The sequence below is a fragment of the Adelges cooleyi genome, unplaced genomic scaffold (assembly GCF_023614345.1).
Source record: "Adelges cooleyi isolate 19-005CV unplaced genomic scaffold, UGA_ACOO_1.1 ACOO_flye_CR_arks_rails_tigmint_CR_PRNA_574, whole genome shotgun sequence".
Lineage (NCBI taxonomy): Eukaryota > Metazoa > Arthropoda > Insecta > Hemiptera > Adelgidae > Adelges > Adelges cooleyi.
This window is the reverse complement of record NW_026096268.1, coordinates 8,676,816-8,699,825: the sequence shown is the minus strand read 5'-3', so window position 1 is coordinate 8,699,825 and position 23,010 is coordinate 8,676,816. Positions and strand designations below refer to the sequence as shown.

Sequence of the window (23,010 nt, the reverse complement as noted above, 5' to 3'; positions counted from 1 at the left end):
ACAGTTACTACTCAAAAGAAGAATGTAGAAAGTTTCAAAACATATTTTATACCTTTGGGATCAGCTCCGTAAACAAAGAAAGGAAAATTTGATATCATGGAAATTAATAATAAACATATATATATTTTTAAAAAATTATTACAACTTTTCAATTACAAATCTAGCGGATTAATATTGTTTTCGAAACAAAATGAATAATATAAATTTACTTTTGCATAATATTTAATAATCGTGTAGTATTATTTATTTTTAAAGTTATATCACAATTATCTTAATATGTATATAATCTGACTAATTTAAATCGACACAACAAGGAAATTCTTCTAAAGAATAGTATTGATGTGTCAAGTTATTTTCATAAACTTTTACCAGTCTCAAACCGGGCGGGTCAGGGTTTTCTCCGAGCGGATTACCAATGGCATTAGTAGTGATCATGTCCATGCCTTTATAGGACGTTTCGTGGTTTCTATGAATGTGTCCATAAAATATATGAGTGACGCCTGAAAACAAAAAAAAAATCACATGTTTGCAAAAAAACACAGTTGAACAGTTATCGATTTGAACATTCACACACGTTTATGACTTTCTAGCAAAGTTACAAAAAATTGTTTTAAAAATAAAACCCCTCTTTACCTACCAGCTTTGGCGAATTTTTCGAGCATCTCCATTCTTAATTGTTTACCAAGATTATAATCTGTCTCGTCTTCGTCGATTTTCAGTGCGAACCACGCTATATGTTGGAATACAACAATTCGTTGTCCTTTGTGTTTGGCCAGCTGTCCTTCCAGCCATTGTTGTTGTTCCTTTGCCTTTTCCTGTACTGTGTTCTTTTTGTAATACTGAGTGTTCAGCACTAAAAACCGTACACCACCACACCAATACGAAAAATAATCTTGGCCAAATTCGTCACGATACCTATACCCGAACAGTAAAACATATTGGGTTTTTTTTCTTCAAATATATGTCGTTTTGTTTGATAATAAATACTTGCATATCAATAGATTGTTCGTCTGCTTCATTGCCTACATCGTGATTGCCGCAAACGCACACAAGAGATATAGACCGGTGTAACTTATCGTACACCTTTTTAAAATCTTGCACTTGTAATTTATTCGTTTTTTCGTCTTTACCTGTATAATAATATGTATCAACAACAATATGGATTTAGGTAGTTTTAATAAATATTTGTCCTATTCTGTTTTATCTATCCTACTATTGTGGCTATGGTAGTTTTAAATGTGTTGCAAACACTAGGACTAAAGTCAGTGTGCCAACATAGAAGAAAATAATTATCGTTCAATGTATCGTGGTGATAAGATAATATCAATGATAACAGTGTTTCGAAAAAAATTTTGTTTTTTAAATTCGATAAAATATATATTAAATGTATTATTATTAATTTGTACAATATAAGTTTTAGCTATTAATTTGTATTAGTTAACGACAATGCCCAGTTGTTTTATTTGTTCGACAATAAAGCATTTTTTTCCCTCCATGTGGTCATACTGGTTACTGGTCCTACTTTTTACTTGGCTCTTGCATACAAGCTAGTATACTATTATTATGTTTGTTCATCTCTTTATATTATTACAACATATTGTTGTATTCATAAAAAATATAGAGTAACACTCACTGGGCATGGCGTGCACCAGATCACCGCAAATCACTACAAACTGAGGCCTGGGCCTTAAAGCGTTGATTTTCTCCACAGCCTTCATGGATCTATTCATTTCTTGGTGCCAGCACGTGGGAGGCCGAGGTTTGCAGTCGGTGCAATAACCAAACTGAGGATCAGAGCCGACCACAAAACAATAACTGCTCGACCAGTTTTGGTTGTCTCTTACTAGAAAAAAAAAAAAAAAAGGATAAATAATTTACGATACAGGTACACTAGCATTTGACGCTGATCCCTTAATTGCAAATTTTAAACTCCAACACCGCCACAATCTACTAGAAAAAAATGGTTTACCAAGTGGAAAATAAAATTTAATACACAAGCAAATCAAATATCACATCACCTCTTCTCTTCGGCCAGACAACTGTCAAACTCCACAACACTGTACTCTCCCAAACTAACCGAGTAAAATACTTAGGCCTCATTTTTGACAAACGCCTAACTTGGAAAGATCATATAACTGAAAAATAAGAAAACAATTAAACACCAGACTTAATCTACTTCGTCCTCTCTCTTACGTTCCAAACTTAATCAATATTAAAAAAGAAATGGCGTAGAGACCTCCTATAAATTAAAACAATTATTAGATAAACTAACGCAAAATTCAAAGTAGGTGAGCCCATCAGGTGCCCCCCTACTGCATGTTATTCAAGATATATTATTATTATTTTTTTTTTTACTGTTTACCCATTTACTGTTGTGCATAATGTATTTTGTATAGATGCAAATATACATTATAATAAAGACATTTTTCTAGGGGGAAAAAAGTGGAAAACATTACAGACGGCCACTGAATTTCTAATTTTTTTTTGCTATTGAAATCTCTTATCTCATACTACTACTTTTATTGTTCGTCACACACCAGGGGGGCAATATTGTTGGGATTTTATAAATCCACATTTCCGGTCGTCTTTCAGAGTTTCTATGAAAAATCGCGGTCCCTTAGTTCAAAAAAAAAAAAACGGTTATACTTAAACCGAAAAATGAAGCTATACTTACATTTGCCGTAGCCAATACTTTCCGAAATAGTATGCGTTTTCCACGGTTGAACTTTGTTGTCTGTCATTTTATCCGCTAAATACACACCGAAAATTAGAAGACATTAAAATTACAAACGGTCTGTGTAAATTCGATAGTAGGTATGTACATTTAATTGTAAAAACCGCCTAGTAAAATATAGACTTTACAGAGTACAGCGAGAATATAGTTTCATAGCTATATATTTTATAAATCTAAAAATGTACCTGATTTGGCACGTGGACTGTTTTTAAGAAGACTTCTATAGGTAGGGGCAATATTTAAGAACAAAAAAAAGAGGTGGATCCAAAAGCGTGGATCGACTTACAAATAGACACTGACTATTCGAAGGTCTTTGTAAAAATGTTGTACTTGTTGGTAAAAATAATTCCATACAATATTCTTGTGTTCAGCGACGGTTCGATTGCTGCGAGTTGTACTCAATAATATACAGTAGGTATTACAATTATTTTAGATAAGATAATAACTAGTTGACAAGTGACCATCGTCGGTTTTATTACCCAGTATTATGCTATTTCTTTGCCCTATAATGGTCTGTAAATACCTCTTGTGACAGTGTACGGTATTTACTATGGTGCCCATATTCCTTGTTTATTTTAGTACAGGCGTTTCAGATCTTACTTGACATTAACACCGGTAAATTAACATGGCATGGTCGAAATGCGGATCAAAACCGCAATATTGCCTATACCAAACTCCTTAAAAACAGACAGCACGCAGCAATCCTCTCTGAATATTAGATAATATTTTTATTACAATACAATAGCTGTAAAACTGAAAAATGTGTGGAAATATTTTCTTAAGATATAAATTTTAACAATAAAAACATATGCTCATTACTTACAATTCTTATTCAAAGTAGTGGTTTCTGTCCTCGAGTAAAAAAAAAAAAAAACAATCTGTTAAAATAATTTATATTGGATTATAAAAATATTTAATAAAATTTAAATAAACAAATGTCGCCCTTAAACCTAAGCGTTGTATTTAATAGTAAATAATTACAAAAATCGTTTGCAATTGGTTTTTCTTTGTTGTCGTCGTTCCAAGTCAAAGTAATACTCACATGTAGAAAATAGTAAAAAAATGTTAGTATAATTAAAAAAAAATTAATAAATTGACATAATATTCACTGTTGTTTACAATATAAACTAAAAACTTACTACTGCAGTACATTCCCCATAGGAGAGTACTGCAAAAAAAAACATATGGTTACAACGGTAAACTCGATAACGTTTACACGACTTTAAGATTTTATATTATTATTTATAAATAATAAATTTAAATTTAAACACAAATAAAAAGTAAAAAAAGTAAAACATTAAGTAAGTGTAAACAGTAAATAAAATAAACAATACTGTCGGTGGTTTTATTTTTTAGTATACTTATGAATCTTTCCGCCGTATCTAACTATAAAAGCGTTGATATCGAATTTCCTCTTACACCCTTCGTAGTTCATGTATCTAATCTTGCCGAAGATCTCTCGTTCCTTCCAGCCTTGATCGTGAATGCCGCACACGGACCACATGCAGCCGACGAAACCGCTCGGATCCCGGCCGTCCATGCTGTACTTGTCGTTCAGGTAAATCGAGTCCGCCAACGCCCTTTCCGGAGTGTCGGTCCACTCCAGTATTTTTTTCGCCCAGTACATACGCAGGAAACCGTGCATTTTGCCTTGGTTCACCAATTGTAGCTGAGCGGAATTCCACAAGTCGTCGTGAGTGCGAGACTTTTCGAGTTCTTCTCGGGTGTAAACGTATTTACGTTTGTCTTTCCTGGATAAAAAAAAAAAAAAAAGACATAATAATAGTTGGACTTATCAGTTATGATCAATACACAGCAGCGATAAGACTTTACTTGTGATCGTTAAGAGTAGTTCGGGCCCAATTCGGCGCGCCCTCGATAGAATCGTATTTCGGATTGTAAAAACAAAAGTTGTCCGACAGTTCGCGTCTCACGATCGCTTCCTCCCTGTAAGCCGCAACGCTGTCTTTGTATTTGCCGGAAAACTTGCTTACTTCCAAAATACACCTTTGAGCCGATATCTGACCTGAAAAAATATTAGAAATTTGTTAATATATCACAGCATAATATAATTGATAAAACAAAATCGGTTTTAGCCATTCACCGAAATGCAGCCACGGCGAAAGCTTGCTAAGACCGTCTTTTACAGGATTGTTACGAGCGGTCGCATAATTCGGTAGCCTTTTTTTCAAAAACATTTCCAACTCGTTCATTCCCGCTTTGTAACCGGCTTTCAGCCCGGCGACGGGTCCGACTGAACGGTCGACTTCGAGCGTTTTGTCGGCTTCATTCCAGTCGGTTGGCTAACACGAGACAATTACAAGTATAATTTATCATTACGTAAGTTTGTTTATTTCGAAAACCACAGTACTTTTGCCTTGAGTTTACCGCCGTACGGATGCTTTATTACGGGCGGGAATTCCGTTAGAAATTCCGACAGCTTGCTGTTGATCTTATTGCGTATCGTCCTCGCGGCGTATTCCTGTTTGTCGGACGCCACCCAACAGGGTACAATGTTGTGAGCGTCGACTTGCACGACCGGCACTTCTGATCCGAGACGTTGTGCCAGTTGTTTCGTCCACAACATGTGTTCTCTGACGGGCATGAAATCGACTACAACAGCTCCCAACTTGTGTTTCCTGACAAAGTCTGGCAGTACGTCGGCCGCACAACCGATTAAGAAATGAAACTGTACGTTCAACGAATTGCATTCAGTCTCCAATTCCTCTAAGCCTGTTAAAGTGCAAAACATTAGCTAACGGAATATTTTATACTTTTTTTAATTTATATTAATTTCATACCTTCAAAGATATGTTTGTAATGCCGAAGACTACAGTCTAAAAACTTTTGTAATCTACAAAATGTGATGTGCAACGATACTTTATTTTTCAAAGCTAATTTTTGTGCGTACAGGAATGCCCAGTTATCTGAAAAAAAAAAAAAAATTTCAACACTGTACACTTCAACAATGTATAAAAAATGTAATTTACGGTATTAACACAATGTTAACACATTAAGAATACAATTGCATTAATATGATGTTTTATTTGAATTACTCTGCACACACCATCATAAAATTGAAAAAAAAAATTAATCATTACCATGGATTCGTTCGTCTCGGAAAGTCCAATAAATTATTCCATCAGCCCATTCAGGTACTTCTTTTACGTCGGACAAAACTCGTACACGTTTTTTATTGAAATTGAATTCCATTACCGAAGGAGCCGTCTAAACACACGTCCGTTTTAGTTGTACACTTGGGTTTACATTAATAAGAAAGAAAAAAACCAAATCTAACTTACTTTTTTCCTTTGAGCAGACACAGTACTTAAAAAATTGCTCTGTGCTGACGAACCGGCATCTGAAGTAGATAATTTCGATTTTTTGATTGGTGGTGATTCGTCAGCCATGTCTTGAACTAAACAGAATACATTTTTAATCAAGTTCGATATCCACACAATTCAAAATGGAAATAGTTTGCTCCCGACGTACACGAAATGGACTTATTTAGAATTGTTTGAGTTAAAATTAAACTGTGAGATAATTACGTCGATAGCTTACGAGCGATTGGTTGTGTTCGAGTAATTAATACGGAAGTTATGCATTGATAAAAAAAAAAAAAGGGCCAAAAATAATAATAATATAAGAAAATACGCAATTCAGCAAAACATTATGTTGAATGTCTATTGAGTTTAAGAAATTCAAAAAAAAAATTTCAAAGTATTTGAATATAATATATCGACTAAAATGTGGTCTCCTGAACAGTTGAATGGATAAAGGTGAACTTTTATCCATTCGATTTTTTAATAAAAACTACATCAATCATTTTTATCCAATGGTATGGCATTGAAACATTATTTATGTTTTTATTGTATTGTCTGTCGATTCTCAGCTGGGGTTTCCAATAATTTAAAATATTAGAATACCGGATTCCGGTAATCATCTATTAATGGGGAAAAAAAATCTATAAACAGTTTACTTACAATCGAGTCAAGGCGTAGGATAAATGATAATTATGTCTTTCAAGGTAAAACTATTTATAATAAAAAACCCACAACAATATAGCACTCTTTTTTTTTTTTTTTAGTTAAAGAATTGTAATTACTTGTATTGACTTTTTAAAGAACGCTGAAACGACTGAACCGGGTAACGGACGTTGTCTGCCAATTTTCAGATAACACAATCACAATAACGAGAAGCTGACAGGTACCTATATCCAAACACACAGGGAATCTTCACTATGCGAACTGCGGACCGTAAGGTGTACCAACAGACAAACAGAGTAATGTGTGTAATTCGTTGTGAAACCGCAGAATAAAAAATATATATTATTTAATTTGCTCGTTTAGATTGATTTTTTTTTTAAATATAAAGTATATATTATATTAGTTTTTTTTAAACGGTATTCTCGCTTCAATAATTTAAGAACCCTTTGAACGTTTCCATAATACCATAATATTATTCAGGCAGTGCACCGCCGTCGCAGCGACCGCGGTGTATGCACCGCACGCACCGCTCTACCTGCTCTGTAGCCGATCTGTCATAATCGCCCCCACTTAAGCGGCCGTGTGGAATGTGAACCTGCATCCTGCCAGTGTATTGGACAGGCTGCCACAACAACCCACAAAGGATCCTGGACCATACACCACCCTCGCGCAAGCCTTACGAACGCCATTTTGTGTTCGCCTCATTGTAAGGCTTGGTTATTGCTCGATACTTGGAAATCTCGGTTGTCGCGCTTTATCAAGGAATGTGCCGCACTTGAAAACTTTCCACCAGCAATAATCGTTTTGTGATCGGTTCGCCGCCGCCGTTGCAGCAATTTCGGTGAGTTACAACAATATTTTTAACATTTTTTTTTATTAGGACTTGTTTTCAACATTAAATGCAATATTAAAATATTGTGCAAGTTTTTAACAATAATTGTTCATTCGCTTCGTTGTCAAACGTTACAGGTCATTGATCGAATCGACACTGTCGACCATGAGCTATCAGTCTCGAGGAAGTATGTTTAACACCGGATTTTGATATATTTATTTCAATACACATACTTACTTGAGTTTTAACGTTTAATCGTATTACTCGTTACTTTTATTCACAGTGGCAGCAAACATGGTGAATTCCATTAACGAGCCTCTGGATATTAAGGATCCGTCCTTAGTATGGCAACAAGGAAGCCAGTATTTGCCCGATTCCGGCATACAGTCCGGAGGTAGCACTCAAACGCATTCCATCACCACCAAAGAAGACGATATGGAGAGAGACCGACTTCTGTTTGATCTCGATCAAGGATTTCCACAGACGTTTCCGCACGAGCAAGTCGACGGTAATAATACACGATTACACTATTTTAATTTTTTTATATAATACTATCGATGCGTTTTACTAGTGTAACTTATATTGTAAAACGTCGCTTAGGTATGAACCAACATTTAAATCAAAACTGTAATGACAATTTGGAGGACGATGTTGAAATGCCAGCTCAGTTCAATGTAAACAGTGCGGCTAATGTGCAAAACATGACGGGCCCGAGTCAAATGTTGAAATACGCCGTTGTGAATCTAATCAATTATCAAGATAACGCTGAACTAGCTACATGGGCCATTCCAGAATTAATAAAATTGCTTAACGACGAAGATCAAGTTGTGGTTTCCCAAGCGGCCGTCATGGTTTATCAACTGTCCAACAGAGAAGCCGCCTTACACGCTATCATTAATAGTCCACAGGTAAATGAAATTTTAATTTTAATATCCATTTCTAATTGGTAGTCGTCGAGTTCAACTATTTGAGAAATTAAAAAATGTTCTTCCGTAGATGATCGCTACGTTAGTTAAATCCGTCGCCAATAGCAGTGATTTAGAAACAACGATCGGTGCAGTTGGAACGTTGCGCAACTTATCGAATCATCGACAAGGTTTGTTGGCCATATTCAAAAGCGGAGGAATCCCAGCGCTAGTTAAACTAATGAGGTAATTTTTTATTAGTGTACTTAGAGGAATGACAATTAATGTTGTTTTTTTTCTTATTCATTTAGTTCACCTGTTGTATCAATTCTACGAGATGCCGTAATAACTCTTCATAATTTGTTACTACACCAAGACGGTTCGAAAATGGCTGTGCGCGTTGCCGGCGGATTACAGAAGATGGTGTCTCTCTTGACTTTCAAATCGAACAGTCACTCAATCACTGTAAAATTTTTGACCATCATTACCGACTGTCTGCATATATTGGCATGCGGAAATCAAGAAAGTAAACTGATAATATTGGCGGCTCAGGGACATGTCGAACTTGTGCGTATAATGCGCTCTTATAACTATGAGAAACTGTTATGGCTGACTTGCAGAGTACTGAAGGGTATACGACTAAACAATTATTAACGATAACAAAAATTAATGTGAATTGGTTTGTTATTTACTTATGTACTCACTATTTTTAGTTTTGTCAGTTTGTTCACGAAACAAACCGGCCATCGTAGAAGCCGGTGGAATGCAAGCATTGGCCATGCATCTTCAGCATGACAGCCAACAGTTAGTGTATAATGTTTTATGGACTTTGAGAAACTTATCCGATGCGGGAACTAAAGTAAGTCGACTAATCGATTATGTTTAGTGTATTTAAAATTTTAATCTAATTACTTTTTGTAAATTTTAGATTGACGGACTCGAACAACTGTTACAATCTTTAGTTGCGGCGCTAGGTCATTCGAACATGAACATTGTAACGTGTGCCGCCGGAATATTATCAAACTTAACATGTAATAATCAAAGAAATAAATTGACTGTATGTCAATTCGGTGGTGTCGATGCTCTAGTCCGTGCCATCATGAGTGCCGGAGACAACGAGGAAATAACAAAACCCGCTGTAAGTTATATAAAATAAATTAAAATGTCTTCATAGTTTTTTTTGTTTAATTGGCGATATTTATAAATATTCAAGGTTTGTGCTTTACGACACATTACGTCCGGTCATGCCGAAGTCGAAAACGCACACAACGCTTTTTGCCGAGCTGGCGGCGTTCAGATAGTGGCCAAATTATTACAGCCTGCGTCTCATTGGCCTCTCATCAAAGCGGTAATCGGATTGATAAAGAACGTCGCCCAATGCAAAGCGTCACACGGACTACTTTGTGAACACAACGCCATGCATAATTTAGTCGGACTTTTAATGCGCGCTTTCCAAGATTTCCAAAATGTAATGTGATTTATTTACGACTAAAAATGTAAATTCTCGTTTCGACTTCTTCGCATACCTAACTGTTGTTGTCTATAGCATTCGAATACTAGCGTCAAACAAGACGGAGTTCGAATGGAGGAAGTGATCGAGTGTGTTGCCGGAACGTTGCAAATCCTAGCCAAGGAACCGCAAAGCCGATCGATCATACGTTCTCAACAAGGGTTTATGTCTGTGTTGATACAGCTGTTGTTCAATAACTTTGAAAACATACAACGTTTGGCGGCAGACACGCTCAACGAATTGGCTGCGGACAAAGAAGGTGCCGATATGATTGAAGCCGAAGGCGGAACCGCTTCGTTGACTGATCTGTTGCACTGTGGAAATGAAGCACTGGGTAAGTATTGTCAATCAAACATTGTCGACATAATACTACCGTGATATCATTATGTTATAAACATGTGTGCGCTGTCGTTTTTTAGCTACATGTGCTGCGGCCGTCCTGTCCAGGGTCTCGGAACATAAGTTGCAAAAATGCCTTTCCATGGAACTGACAAATTCTCTGTTTAGCGAAGAACAAAACTTATGGCCTTCCAGTGACCTCGGTATAGCTCCCGATCTCCAGGTATGCGTTTGTGTGAACTTAATTTTTAAAGAACAAATTTAGTAATTTTATATATATAAAAAAAAAATATATATATATATATACGTACATATTATTTCGAGTAATATCTTCTAAATGGTAAGTAGAGTAAAATGATACAATTGAAATTTGTGTGCTGCATTATTTTTTTTTACATATTTAGATTTAGATTTGTTTTCACTTTGTAATGTACGTACGTAGAGTATTAGAAATCGTTATGTACAATAGATATTATGTATATCATCACTCTATACTTAGAATGGTTAGTTTTAAAAAAATTGGAACATTTCTCACCTTTGTATGTTTGATTTGTTTCCCGTTTGTCCACACTACTTACACAGTTACGTTCTTTCTGAAATTATGTACCCGTCGAGAAATTTTTTTCTACAACGATTGATTTGAGTAAAATTTCCTCGATTTGTGCGTTTTCTGATTCGAATCGATGTCTAAGACGAGTAAAATTCCATGTTCTGTCCTATTCGGTAAAAAAAAAAAAACGCAAAGCGGTTTGTCGATTCCGTACACAATCCGTTCAGGCTTCTCTACATGATATTTAGTTTTAATTAGCGCTTTACTTTGTATGGTTATTTACAAATTATTTTATTTTTCATTACACACCCTGGTAGTTGTAATTTATTTAGTTTTTTAATGAATATGAACTTAGATAATATTTTGTTTTACCTGTAAATTGATGTTTGAGCTTTTGTGTGTTTCCACAACAGGACATGATAGGGGCGAACGAGTATGATATTTATGGTCAAGGATTAAGCACTGTCTACAGTGGTGTAGGGTCGCCCAAACACAGTGCTTCAGGTACACAAATAAAAAATAAAGTATACATTTGCTTGAATTTAGTGGGTTTTTTTTTAATTGGATTAGCTTTTGCTTTAACTTGCTAACTCACAGCTACGCTAGTCGCTATATTAGGTAAGTCTACTAATCGGTGATAACGGTAATACTATATAACATTATTATTATTATTAGATCAAAATATTATTGGCTAAAAACAGTAAAATAACCATATATCGCAGTTTCATAATGTACTATATTGAAATAGTGACATATACACAAGTACATATTAACAAATTTTTATTACCATAAACCGATTTTTTGTAACCCCCCTTTGATACTGTTTGGCCGACAATATACTGTATCGTCTACTTTAACAACATTGACTAACATATAAAATAGTTATTTATTTACATTGTTAACATTAATAATTTTGTGATTGTTGAAAAAAAATTATAAAAACCATTTCTAAACTAAAAATTAACAAGTAAAATATAATTTTTGTAAGTCGATATATTTAGTTATTGCATTTCAAAATTTAGAATAATCGGTTTCGGATTATATTGTTATAATGAATTTTGTTTTTTGGTTATGAATAAAGCCTTTTTCTAACAATAAAACGCCTCTTAACTTAATTAGCATTCAATCGCTGTACTTTAACTACGATAATAATTATTTTATTATTGTTAATCTAAAAAATTAATTTGATTTTTTAAAAAAATTTTATGTTATGATAATTTAAATTCTTAAATTCACAGTTAAATATTTTTATGTGATAGAGACATTTGAAATAGTAATTTTATCAGTCTTAATTTAGTAATTTAATGATAATTAATTTCTTTACTAAATTTATGAATGTTTGTACGCAAATTGTTAATTACAAGAACAGTCATGTGCTACTATTGTCTAATAATACAACAATACACTTATAGTTAAATCAAGTTAAATATACTCTAAAATATAGATAACAATATAATAAATAGTTTGTTGTATAATTTTTTTTTTTTTTATGAATAATAAATAATTTTATAACTATTCAAACAAAGAACGAATAGCAAATAGTTTTATCATAATGTAATAAGAATTCATTAAAAGCTAAAAAAAATGTTTATTGCTTCATCTGTATAGATAAAAAAATTATTCGAATACTAAAAAAGATATTATCCATTCAATGTACTCTATCTATTTAATATTTCTATATTTTATTGTATATATTTTAATCTATGGTTGTACTAACATTAAATGTCGTGTACAATTTTCTAATAACTTTTTATTTTTTCATTGAATGTACAGGGTATGGCGCGTTACCCTTAGATTCAATGGAAGGGTTGGAAATATGTCCACCGCAAGATTCCAGCTACGGATCGATGGACGTAGATTTTGGTCTACAAAGTGATCTGACATCCATGCCACTCTGATCATGAGACGAACCTCGTTGGTGTGAACTAATTTCGGAAATTATAATATTTTAACGTTGTTAAGTGATTATTTCGATGAACAATAATAATTTTATATTATGAAAATGTAATTAACATTTTGCATTACTTGTTGTATGCCATAAATCGAAAACATTAAGGTGTGTTTGTTTTCATACCATAAAATATATAACAATTTACCCCTATGGCTGTTAATTGTTATTTTAACTTTTTTTTTTTAAGTTCAAATCAACAATACTTTTTGACTGCTTAAACTATAATATTATACATTGATATTCTAGCAATATTAAGATAAAATTAAGTTAACAAGATATACACGTGTGTGTGTGCGTGTATCTTGAAATTAGTGTTTTATTTATCAATTGAGACTTATTTAAAATAATTTTTTTTTTATTAATTTTTTGTCCTGTGTATTAGTAACTAAATATTATTATTATTATTATTGTAATTTTTACTATAATTTTGATCGATTAAGATGAATATAATTGCTTTGATAGTTGTAATCTTATACTGTTTTATTCTTATTATTTACTATTTTATTTTACCTACTGTTATCTAAAAATATATTGCTACTTATTGGATGCAAGTCATTGGGTAAAGTGTGTACATAATATGAACATATTACCAGTACATGAGTTCTTTACCTGTTGACATCTTCATCGAACAAATTTAGTTACTTGAAAACTTGTACATTTTTGAAAATATGGTAAAAACCATTTAATACACTAGCATGCTATTATATTTTTTAAGCTTGGTCCACCCTTTCTCCTGCTATGTTATTCAAAGTCGGTGCTTTTGTAACTTCTACGTTAATGTTTTCCCAACGGTAGTTAGCAACTCGACAAATCACTCGAATGTGATACTGAAAATTCACCGACACGGGTCTCTTTCCAGAGATCAATATAATTTATTTTTATTGATTCAATCTCGGATGATTTTTTCAGGTGCATTCACCAAAATATGTGTAAATCAGACCCGACATATCCGTCTATCATCTTGTTTTTTGGGTAAAATTAAAAGTTAATATCGTACAAGTGGCTACACTGTAAGCGACTACGGCCGAAAATCACGTATCGACCGTAGTGTTCTTGTACGTTCACCCCGTTGTCGCCCCCACCACACACACCTACCAATAATTCCATAACTCATTGTTGTGACATATTTTCCCATTTCAGACATATTTGAGCTGCTCCTTGGCGTTGCACAGGGAATGGCCGCCTCGTAATCTTGATAGTGCACTCCGAACGGTAGCTGCTGTTTGTAATCTTATTGATAATTAAATATTGTTTGTGTTTGTGTTGATTTGTTTTTCTTCCACTTCCGTTTACGAATTATCGGATAGTTTGACAGCGTTCTTGAACAGGTAATTGTTTTATTTAATAAATAATATCGAATCGTTACCGTAATAACAACAACATTGGATCTTGGCAATTAATTACACCAATAAACAACGCAACAATCGTTTCCAGACCAATTAGTAAATACTTAAACTGATTAGAAAATCAATCTGTAAATACCTAATTGGTAAATTAGTCTTAACTCTTTTACATTTTAAAATCAGTATTGTAAAAACAGGCACCTATATGCAAAGAAACTAGGTGTATGATAATGAGTCATAAATTCTTGTAAATGATGTAATTGAGTCATTATTTCCTCTTTCAATAAATGTTATTGTTTTTTTTTTTTTTTAGAATCCAACATGTATCAAACCAGAGTGTGTAAGTATTATCATATACATTTTTTTAAAAATATCCAAATCTTAATATTGTACCTAATTTGCTTTGCTTATTTTACCTAATCTAGTGCCTAGCAACACGGGTTATTCTAAGGACTCGGCAATGATGTGGCAACAAGGTGGACAATACCTACCGGAGTCCGGAATCCATTCCGGGGGTACTACCCAGGCACATTCCATTACCGATAAAGAAGACGATTTGGAAAGAGATCAATTAATCTATGAACTCAATCAAGGGTTTTCGCACGGTTTCACTCAAGATCAAGTCGATGGTAAATGTTTTCAATATTTTGTTTTGGCATTTTAGTGATTTAAACATTTAATGTTTTTATCGATTAACATTATTTATTATTAAATTAGATATGAACCAACAACTTAGTCAATCTCGAACGCAACGAGTGCGAGCTGCAATGTTTCCGGAAACGCTGGAAGAAGGTATTGAAATACCATCCACACAATTTAATCAAGGACAACTGACAGCTGTCCAACGATTAGCCGAACCAAGTCAAATGCTTAAGCACGCTGTGGTTAACCTAATTAATTATCAGGTAACAATGTCTATTAAATTCATAGCCAATCAATATATATCTAAATATAAACAATATGTTAGGACGATGCCGATTTAGCTACTAGAGCTATTCCAGAATTAATAAAATTATTAAACGACGAAGACCAAGTTGTTGTATCGCAAGCTGCTATGATGGTTCATCAATTATCAAAAAAAGAAGCGTCACGGCATGCGATAATGAACAGCCCTCAGGTAATTAAAAATTGTTTTTCCTAATAGTATATGTATTGAAAAATTATTTATACTATGGATTTATATTCTTAGATGGTTGCTGCGTTAGTGAAAGCCTTAACAAACAGTAATGATTTGGAAATGACAAAAGGGGCTGTCGGTACTTTACATAATTTATCGCATCATCGTCAAGGACTTTTAGCCATATTTAAAAGTGGCGGAATTCCAGCTCTTGTTAAATTACTCAGGTAAACATTTTTGATGGTGTGCTAACCTTCGATACCACATCATCATTAGTAGGGACTTATATTATATTTTATAACATTTTTTTTTCAATTAGTTCCCCCGTCGAATCGATTTTGTACTATGCGATAACGACTTTGCACAACCTTCTGCTTCATCAAGAGGGGTCAAAAATGGCTGTACGTCTCGCCGGAGGCTTACAGAAAATGGTTGCCCTTTTGCAGCGTAACAATGTTAAATTTTTAACAATCATAACTGACTGCCTACAAATATTGGCCTACGGAAATCAAGAGAGCAAATTAATCATTCTAGCGTCTCAAGGGCCTATCGAACTTGTTCGTATTATGCGTTCTTATGACTACGAGAAGCTCTTATGGACGACGTCTAGAGTTCTGAAAGGTTTGAAAGCATAATTTACATCTATTTTTACATTTTCTATTGCCTTAATAGTCATTTCTTGAAAAAATTAACTGCAATATATCTCGTTGTCTTGTTCTTAATTTTAATTTGTTTTTTACAGTATTATCCGTATGTTCAAGTAACAAACCTGCTATCGTCGAAGCTGGTGGTATGCAAGCTTTAGCAATGCACTTACAACACGGTAGTCAGCGGCTGGTACAAAACGCTTTGTGGACGTTGCGTAATTTATCCGATGCTGGAACTAAGGTAGTTAAATACAATTGAAGAAACAAGTACACGTCCAATATTGTTATCTACTTTGTTTGTAAATTTGGACCGTTATATATTCTATATTAGGTTGATGGTTTGGAACAACTATTGCAATCATTGGTAATCGCTTTGAATCATTCTGATGTCAACGTAGTCACTTGTGCCGCCGGAATATTGTCAAACCTGACTTGTAACAACCAGCGAAATAAAGTCACTGTCGTTCAAGTGGGCGGTGTTGAAGCGTTAGTTCAAACGATAATGAATGCTGGAGATCGTGAAGAAATTACCGAGCCAGCAGTTAGTATTAATTTTAAACAGTTAATTTATGTTTAAAAATTATAAACTTCTTTATTTTATGAAGGTTTGCGCTCTAAGACACTTGACGTCCAGACACGTTGAATCGGACAGTGCTCAAAATGCTATTCGCCATATCGGTGGCATTCAGGTCATAGTAAAACTATTGCAACAACCCCCGTCTCGTTGGCCACTCGTCAAAGCAGCTATAGGGCTCATTAGGAACATAGCTCAGTGTCAGGGTAACCATGTGCCACTCAGAGACCATGGAGCCATTCATCACCTAATTCGCTTGTTAATGAGAGCATTCCAAGACATCCAAAGAGTATGTATCTCAACACACAAGTTGCATGAATGAGATGAGTATTTTAGAAAAATGTTTGTTTAGACATCTACGACAAGCAGTGTCGCCGGATCAGGTCGATCTCAGTCCGGTGGTGTATACGCCGACGGTGTCCGCATGGAAGAAATTGTCGAAGGTACTACGGGAGCACTACATATTCTCGCACGAGAGTCGCACAACAGAGTACTAATGCGCTCTCAACAAGGGCTAATCGCTGTACTCGTACAATTGCTCTTCAACGACATTGAAAACGTCCAAAGAGTTGCCGCGGGAGCTTTATGCGAGTTAGCTATAGATAAAGAAGGTGCTGACATGATAGAAGCCGAAGGCGCCACTGCACCGTTAACAGAATTATTACATTCCCGTAATGAAGGAGTTGGTAAGTAAATTAATTTTGATTTTTTTTTTTTTTGAAACGTGTCCAAAAACGTCTAAATGTAACAAGTGCATTTTTAATTATATAGCGACGTATGCAGCAGCAGTTCTGTTTAGAATGTCTGAAGATAAACCCAATGATTATAAAAAAAGGTTATCGGCCGAATTAAGTAATTCTCTGTGCCGAGAAGATCAAAATACGTGGCCACCCAACGACCTTGGTATGGGACCCGATCTTCAGGTAATTAAAAACCATTAAGAAAAGTAACTAATAGTTTTCAGGAAAAATGACCGCCCTTTGAGGTATGTTTTAGTGGAATGTTTACTTAGTTAATATTTTTGTGCATGGTGTTTAGCACACCTATTCGAGTATTAGCATGATGTTTTGTTACGATACGACATTTTAAATTAATTTTATACACAGTTTGCAGCACCCGGGTTGGGTAAGCCCAATAAATCCTTAATGGTTTGGGCTTTTTTTTTGCCAACTCTGGTTTTATTTTGTATTATACTTTATTTTCCACTCCATTTTTTTTTTTTGTTTCAATTTAGAATTGAGACTTATTTGTGTTCAGTAGTTAGACTGTTTTGTGTTTAAAATAGGATGCATATGACTTATACGGTCATGGACTTGGTAGCATACATAATGGAGTTGGACCTACAAGACATAACAACTACCATCAACAGTCAGGTACGCTTATATTTTACGTATTGATACGCTTGATTTTTTTAAATTCTATTAACCCAGTGTTTGTTTTGCATGCAAAAACTACTAACAGTAAGTACTTAAATACATTTTTATCACACTATCTTTTACCCAAGTGTATAATTAATCAACAAACCTGAAACCTGTTTATGTAATAGACTTTGTTAAGTATGGCTAAGCAGTATCCTAATTATTAGGGAACGATAAAATTAAATACAGTAAAATAGTCTTTACTAATTCTCAACTTTTAGCCCTGATTTACATCTGTCCGTGGCATATAAAAAACTTGTGTACTATACGCGTCCGGTGTAGAACGATCTTTAAACTCTTTAAAGCATAAAGGTTAATAACTTCTTTACATGTATATAGTACTGTAAATGCCACAATTTTTATATTATCCTGCTTAGGTGTATAACCTGAAACTGGAAATGTTAGTATAATATCACTAACAATTAATAACACACTCTAGGCTATTTCTCATCTAAACGTACAAGAAAAAATCTGAATTGGAGTAAAAGAGAACACAATTATAGTACAACGTTTTATGTTTTGTACTGAAATATTCATATTTTGTTTTGTTCAGGGTATGACACGTTACCAATAGACTCTATGCAAGGCTTAGAAATATGTTCCCAACAAGAATCCAACTGCAGTCCAATGGATGTTGGAAATCCTAACGATATCGATTTTGGACGTTTGGGCGATTTACCCGAACCTCCTCACGACAACAACCAAGTGGCAGCTTGGTACGACACCGACCTATAATTTTTCTCTTAAGTTATCATATTCTTTTAATTTAATAATGTGAGTATTAAGTGCGAGTTTAATGTGATTGGATATCAAATTTTTATAATCTAAATTTAAACACAACAAAAACATTTTACTCGTACGTAGTATACCAACAACTGTATAGTGAATAGAGATTAGATTAATTAATTGTGACGATTATAGCTTTATAACTATTATTATAGCATTATTTGTAGTTAACGTTTATATTAACTATATTGATAAAAAATGATGTACATACCATAACAGTTTACGTTACAGTAACGACTTGATTTCATTTGAATTCTTTATAAATTATAATAATGCATTATAATACATTTTTGTAATATTCCTAGCTTTATAAATTGTTTCAAAACATTTACAGCAAGTTAAATTTACTGTTTTATTTATTGACTCTAAGTCTCATTATTGTTATTATTGTGAAATAAATTAATAATAATACTCATAATTTCCTTTTCTGAAGATTTTAAAGGTATTCTGAAAAGGTAAATATTATATGGATGTTTTTTAATTGGCTATTTGTAACCAAAAACATTATAACTTACGCAACATGTATTTAATGTACACACGTATTTACTAATACTAATTGTGTCTAGTGTTATAGTAAATTATTCTAATTCATTACGTACCAATATTATTATTATTTATTTAAAATTTCATATTTTTTTTTTATATTATATATTTTATACAATTATTATTATATTTTTATTTTATAAAGCGTGTGCTCTTTAATGACGGGCGTCTAGAAATAATTGAATAATAATAAATATTAACATTAGAATACAAAATTTTAATTACCGGAAGTATTCATGTTTAGTGTGTGACAATTTTTCTCCGGTCCCCACATTTATTGTTATTTATAGATTTACAATTTATTAGCGATGTTTGTATTTGACGATAATATAAAAGTATATTACATAAATTATAACCAATAAAATTGTATATTCAACATTAACATAAAATTATCATTGGCTAGATAAACAAGTCTAAAGTAACAGATTGGTTTAACCTATGTTCTACGATAACCTCTGTCGAACGTTATGTCATTACCACATATTGTAAAATATGTCTAGTAATTCTATGTGCAAGGTAAGAGACTAATTTCACTGTGATGACTCTACAAGTTATTTATACACATCAACTTTTTCTCATATTTCATATTTTTTTTAACATGTTGAGACTAATTGTAATCATGAAACCTAAACAAAAAATGTATTAGTATACAATATTTAGTTATTAATTAATAAACTATAAAAAAAAAAAAATTATCATTACTTTTCTAAAAACACAAATGAAACAAATTATTCTAACAAAATAATTATGATTTTTTTTTCTTTTTAAACTGGTAATTTGAATTTAAGTTCTAAATATTTATTTTCCAAAAAAAAAATCTTCTTGTATTGTCATTAACTTGTTAGTATTTTTAGATGACCAAAATTTTAAATGTTTGTATGAAAAAAATTTAAATACGCAAAACATATTTTAGAATTTGGATTCTTTAATATGTAATTCATATATTTTTTAACTTGCCTAGCTATTTTTCAAACCATTCGGTAAAAATATGCAATATTGTAAATCACAATGATTAATAATTGTGTTTATAGTAGTATTCAATAAAATATGTTACATCTTATCTAGGGGCAGTATTATTTTCAATTGGGGATCTAAATTAATTTTTAATACAGAAAAACTTTCTCGAGCTATATGTATAATGTTAAGTTTTTTTTTTTAATTAAACTATACACCATTTTCCAAAATCATCACGCTACCGGGCTACAGATATTTTATGATATAACACAACAGCTCATCGTTTATTCCGTTATTTGTCAGATAATACTGTAGAAAAACCACAAATTGTCGATAGGCATAAGAAACGTTAATCAGTGGCCTGCAACTAGGTACATTTTTTTTTCTGTACGGTTTGTGGCTTGCAAACAAAGTTGTTTGTGGTTTGTTTGTCAATTATTAATACATTGTACATCGAAGGTATCTGTTACAAATGTAACTGATGTGTCAAACAAAATATATATATATATCAATAGTTGTAAAAGAAAGAAATGCAGGTAAATATAATACTTACAAGACCCGAGTTACATTATTATTTGATGTTCGAACGTTAAACCGCCGTTTTACTAAAGCGGAAAACAAACGTTTAAATCGTTGACTTAGGATATGAAGTACTTATGTAATTTTTTTTAAATTTAATAATGCTATAAGAAAAAAATCTTATAGTTTAAAAAATTTCAAAAGTCTCATCAGACCTAAAATAATTGTAAATTCTCAATGAGCATTGAGCCTATAGGTAACGTTACCAGAATACTGGTTACCGGTAAGCGGTAACCTATTTACCTATATATTATTATTATTAACATATATTTGGACAATACCAGTGTTCGCAATTCGCATAAATACTGCATCTTTTAAGTGTTTACTAAAGTCTAAATACAAATCTAATGGGTTGTAGTCAGAACTACAACCTCAGGTATTTTAATTGAATGCGTCTTAATACCTTAATACTTATTTTTTAGCTTCGTTGCAATGCTAAGAATAGGTATAAATTATTTTACTATAAGAAATCTGTATCGAGTGATTTATGTTTTATGAAACAAACGTTTTTTATGGTTTGTATTAATTGGGGTTTTTTTTATTCACTAATTGCTTTATGTTTCACTCAAAACATCTGTTAAGACTCTGTTCTTGAAAGTGGTATAATATGAACAACATCTCATGTTTCAATACATCAAATAAATAGTTTTGAACATCATTTTAGTATAAAAATTAACTGAATAAATATCATGTACAAAAATCGAATATTAGTTAAATTATTTTGTTGTATTTATTTTCCACAGTTTACTCGTACAAATTCCTATTTAATGTAAACAGTACATTATGATTTATAATATTGTCATCAGCACATTTTCTGCGTTTTTGGTTGAAGCCCAATAAACTATATTTTACAGTTATCGCGTGTTCGTTCGTGAATTTTAAATTGCGTTCAAAACGAGAATAAATAATAATAAAATCTCAAAAAATAATAATAATAATGATGCCGACGACAGCTGAAGTCTCATCTATCCAATATTCTTATTTTAAAGATGAATTCGAAGATTTAAATACTTAAAGAGTGTTACGGTTAGGTTCTTTGTTAAACGGTAATATTTTATTCTAATTACTGTTTTAAAAAATGATAAATTCGAGGTACAAAAAATTTGTGATATTTTGAGCTTAAGCTAGAAATGTAAAAGCATGTTAGTGTTTTTAGGATTTTATAAGGGAGGGGGATCAGTAAACAAATCTAGTAAGCCAGTAAATTAGTAATAGAAATGTTTTATAGTGAGAAACGTGGACTAAATATTAATTAGGCCGATCGATCTCATCAATTTCAAGTACCTATATTATAATATTAAATATAACATAATAATAGGTAGGTACTTTATTTAAAATAAATATTTTCAACGAAAAAAAAACGCAATACATGTTTAAATTACAATGAAAGAAAACTAATATATGCATTTATGGATATTATAGAGACCATAACAAAAAAATATACAGCCTACAAAATATGTCTAATATCTGTTTTCAAATAAAATCGGTTATTCAGGTATTTTTTTTTTTTTTATATGTGCCACTATTTAGTTTTTAATAGAGGATATTATTGTATGAATACATTAAAATTAATAACACTGACTTTACCTGTCTTGGTGACATGAAATCTTATACAATTTTAAGTTATGTAAAAGAGAGTAGGTATATAATAACAAAGTAGAGTTGTAAATTTTTAACCGCATAAAAATAATGAACAATTTTCTCGGGCTTCATAAAAATATGCACCTTTGTACAAGTATACCCATATAGGATATATTATATGTCTTGTATTATGTGTACACACTAATATAATTTTTATTATAATATTTAGAGTCCAACGTTTCTTTTATCTCTTTTCGTTTGAATTTTTAAGTTTACGACTCACGTACCAAATTTAAAAATTAAATGTTGACCTGCATATTTTTTCAACCACTCAAACAAGAATCCGGATTTTATTAAACTTAAACATATCTATTGAAATTCCAGGTCGTTGAAAAAATTATTAGGTATATTGATAGTATTTAAATCGAATCGGTAATTTTACACTTTAATTTCCATACATTTCCATTTTATTTTATCTTTCATTGGACTGTAATTATAAGTAACATACAAATTACATGTCAATGGATTTATGGAATATTCAAATTAGTCACCCACCTTGTTGGGTACCTACCTAGTACCTATACTTGTAATTTAAAATAAATCACTGTAAATCTTTATAAAAATATATAATTGGTATGTAAACTGCCATTTTTTTTTTGTA

At 32.5% G+C, this 23,010-nt stretch overlaps 4 protein-coding genes across 8 annotated transcripts; 2 read left to right on the top strand and 2 right to left on the bottom strand.

Annotated features, from left to right (window-relative positions):
* Positions 1-214: 214 nt before the first annotated feature.
* Positions 215-3,442, bottom strand: LOC126843821 (serine/threonine-protein phosphatase CPPED1-like). 3 transcript variants are annotated; one of them, XM_050581626.1, is made up of 6 exons: positions 3,335-3,442; positions 2,675-2,749; positions 1,634-1,843; positions 992-1,130; positions 638-915; positions 215-500 (listed from the first exon to the last, which is right to left on the bottom strand). In XM_050581626.1, exons 1-6 carry the CDS (start codon positions 3,339-3,341, stop codon positions 292-294), a joined length of 918 nt encoding a protein of 305 aa, XP_050437583.1. In that variant the 5' UTR covers positions 3,342-3,442; the 3' UTR covers positions 215-291. The 3 variants fall into 3 exon arrangements, with proteins under 3 accessions (XP_050437583.1, XP_050437585.1, XP_050437584.1); XM_050581628.1 differs by lacking the exon at positions 3,335-3,442 and adding an exon at positions 2,921-3,318 and having other exon boundaries at positions 2,675-2,747; XM_050581627.1 differs by lacking the exon at positions 3,335-3,442 and adding an exon at positions 2,019-2,135 and having other exon boundaries at positions 2,675-2,751.
* Positions 3,443-3,663: 221 nt separating this feature from the next.
* Positions 3,664-7,007, bottom strand: LOC126843819 (deoxyribodipyrimidine photo-lyase). 2 transcript variants are annotated; one of them, XM_050581624.1, is made up of 8 exons: positions 6,840-7,007; positions 6,037-6,152; positions 5,836-5,962; positions 5,536-5,661; positions 5,106-5,467; positions 4,839-5,037; positions 4,568-4,760; positions 3,664-4,485 (listed from the first exon to the last, which is right to left on the bottom strand). In XM_050581624.1, the coding sequence occupies exons 2-8, from the start codon at positions 6,142-6,144 to the stop codon at positions 4,080-4,082; spliced, it is 1,521 nt and encodes a 506-aa protein (XP_050437581.1). In that variant the 5' UTR covers positions 6,145-6,152; positions 6,840-7,007; the 3' UTR covers positions 3,664-4,079. The 2 variants fall into 2 exon arrangements, with proteins under 2 accessions (XP_050437581.1, XP_050437580.1); XM_050581623.1 differs by having other exon boundaries at positions 6,718-7,005.
* Positions 7,008-7,272: 265 nt separating this feature from the next.
* On the top strand, positions 7,273-13,217 carry LOC126843818 (armadillo segment polarity protein-like). The gene is made up of 13 exons (XM_050581622.1): positions 7,273-7,561; positions 7,690-7,739; positions 7,836-8,060; positions 8,153-8,460; positions 8,549-8,703; positions 8,769-9,088; positions 9,171-9,316; positions 9,386-9,595; positions 9,671-9,925; positions 10,004-10,301; positions 10,387-10,529; positions 11,270-11,360; positions 12,630-13,217. The coding sequence occupies exons 2-13, from the start codon at positions 7,718-7,720 to the stop codon at positions 12,752-12,754; spliced, it is 2,298 nt and encodes a 765-aa protein (XP_050437579.1). The 5' UTR covers positions 7,273-7,561; positions 7,690-7,717; the 3' UTR covers positions 12,755-13,217.
* A 693-nt stretch (positions 13,218-13,910) lies between these two features.
* Positions 13,911-19,022, top strand: LOC126843054 (armadillo segment polarity protein). 2 transcript variants are annotated; one of them, XM_050580359.1, is made up of 14 exons: positions 13,912-14,135; positions 14,464-14,490; positions 14,576-14,779; positions 14,868-15,055; positions 15,118-15,267; positions 15,340-15,494; positions 15,587-15,888; positions 16,010-16,155; positions 16,246-16,455; positions 16,520-16,777; positions 16,841-17,174; positions 17,260-17,411; positions 17,774-17,861; positions 18,460-19,022. In XM_050580359.1, the coding sequence occupies exons 2-14, from the start codon at positions 14,472-14,474 to the stop codon at positions 18,639-18,641; spliced, it is 2,388 nt and encodes a 795-aa protein (XP_050436316.1). In that variant the 5' UTR covers positions 13,912-14,135; positions 14,464-14,471; the 3' UTR covers positions 18,642-19,022. The 2 variants fall into 2 exon arrangements, with proteins under 2 accessions (XP_050436317.1, XP_050436316.1); XM_050580360.1 differs by lacking the exon at positions 17,774-17,861 and having other exon boundaries at positions 13,911-14,135; positions 18,460-18,600.
* The last annotated feature ends 3,988 nt before the right edge of the window (positions 19,023-23,010 follow it).

Coding starts and splice junctions, on each gene's coding strand:
- LOC126843821 (XM_050581626.1), bottom strand. Junction 1,131..1,633: donor TCTGGTGCACGCCATGCCCA/GTGAGTGTTACT, acceptor ATTATTATACAG/GTAAAGACGAAAAAACGAAT. Junction 916..991: donor GACGAACAATCTATTGATAT/GCAAGTATTTAT, acceptor GTTCGGGTATAG/GTATCGTGACGAATTTGGCC.
- LOC126843819 (XM_050581624.1), bottom strand. CDS start 6,144: ATGGCTGACGAATCACCACCAATCAAAAAATCGAAATTATCTACTTCA. Junction 5,963..6,036: donor TGTCTGCTCAAAGGAAAAAA/GTAAGTTAGATT, acceptor ACGTGTGTTTAG/ACGGCTCCTTCGGTAATGGA. Junction 5,038..5,105: donor GCGGTAAACTCAAGGCAAAA/GTACTGTGGTTT, acceptor GTCTCGTGTTAG/CCAACCGACTGGAATGAAGC.
- LOC126843818 (XM_050581622.1), top strand. CDS start 7,718: ATGAGCTATCAGTCTCGAGGAA. Junction 9,317..9,385: donor TATCCGATGCGGGAACTAAA/GTAAGTCGACTA, acceptor TGTAAATTTTAG/ATTGACGGACTCGAACAACT. Junction 11,361..12,629: donor GCCCAAACACAGTGCTTCAG/GTACACAAATAA, acceptor TTGAATGTACAG/GGTATGGCGCGTTACCCTTA.
- LOC126843054 (XM_050580359.1), top strand. Junction 14,780..14,867: donor CACTCAAGATCAAGTCGATG/GTAAATGTTTTC, acceptor TTATTAAATTAG/ATATGAACCAACAACTTAGT. Junction 16,156..16,245: donor TATCCGATGCTGGAACTAAG/GTAGTTAAATAC, acceptor ATTCTATATTAG/GTTGATGGTTTGGAACAACT.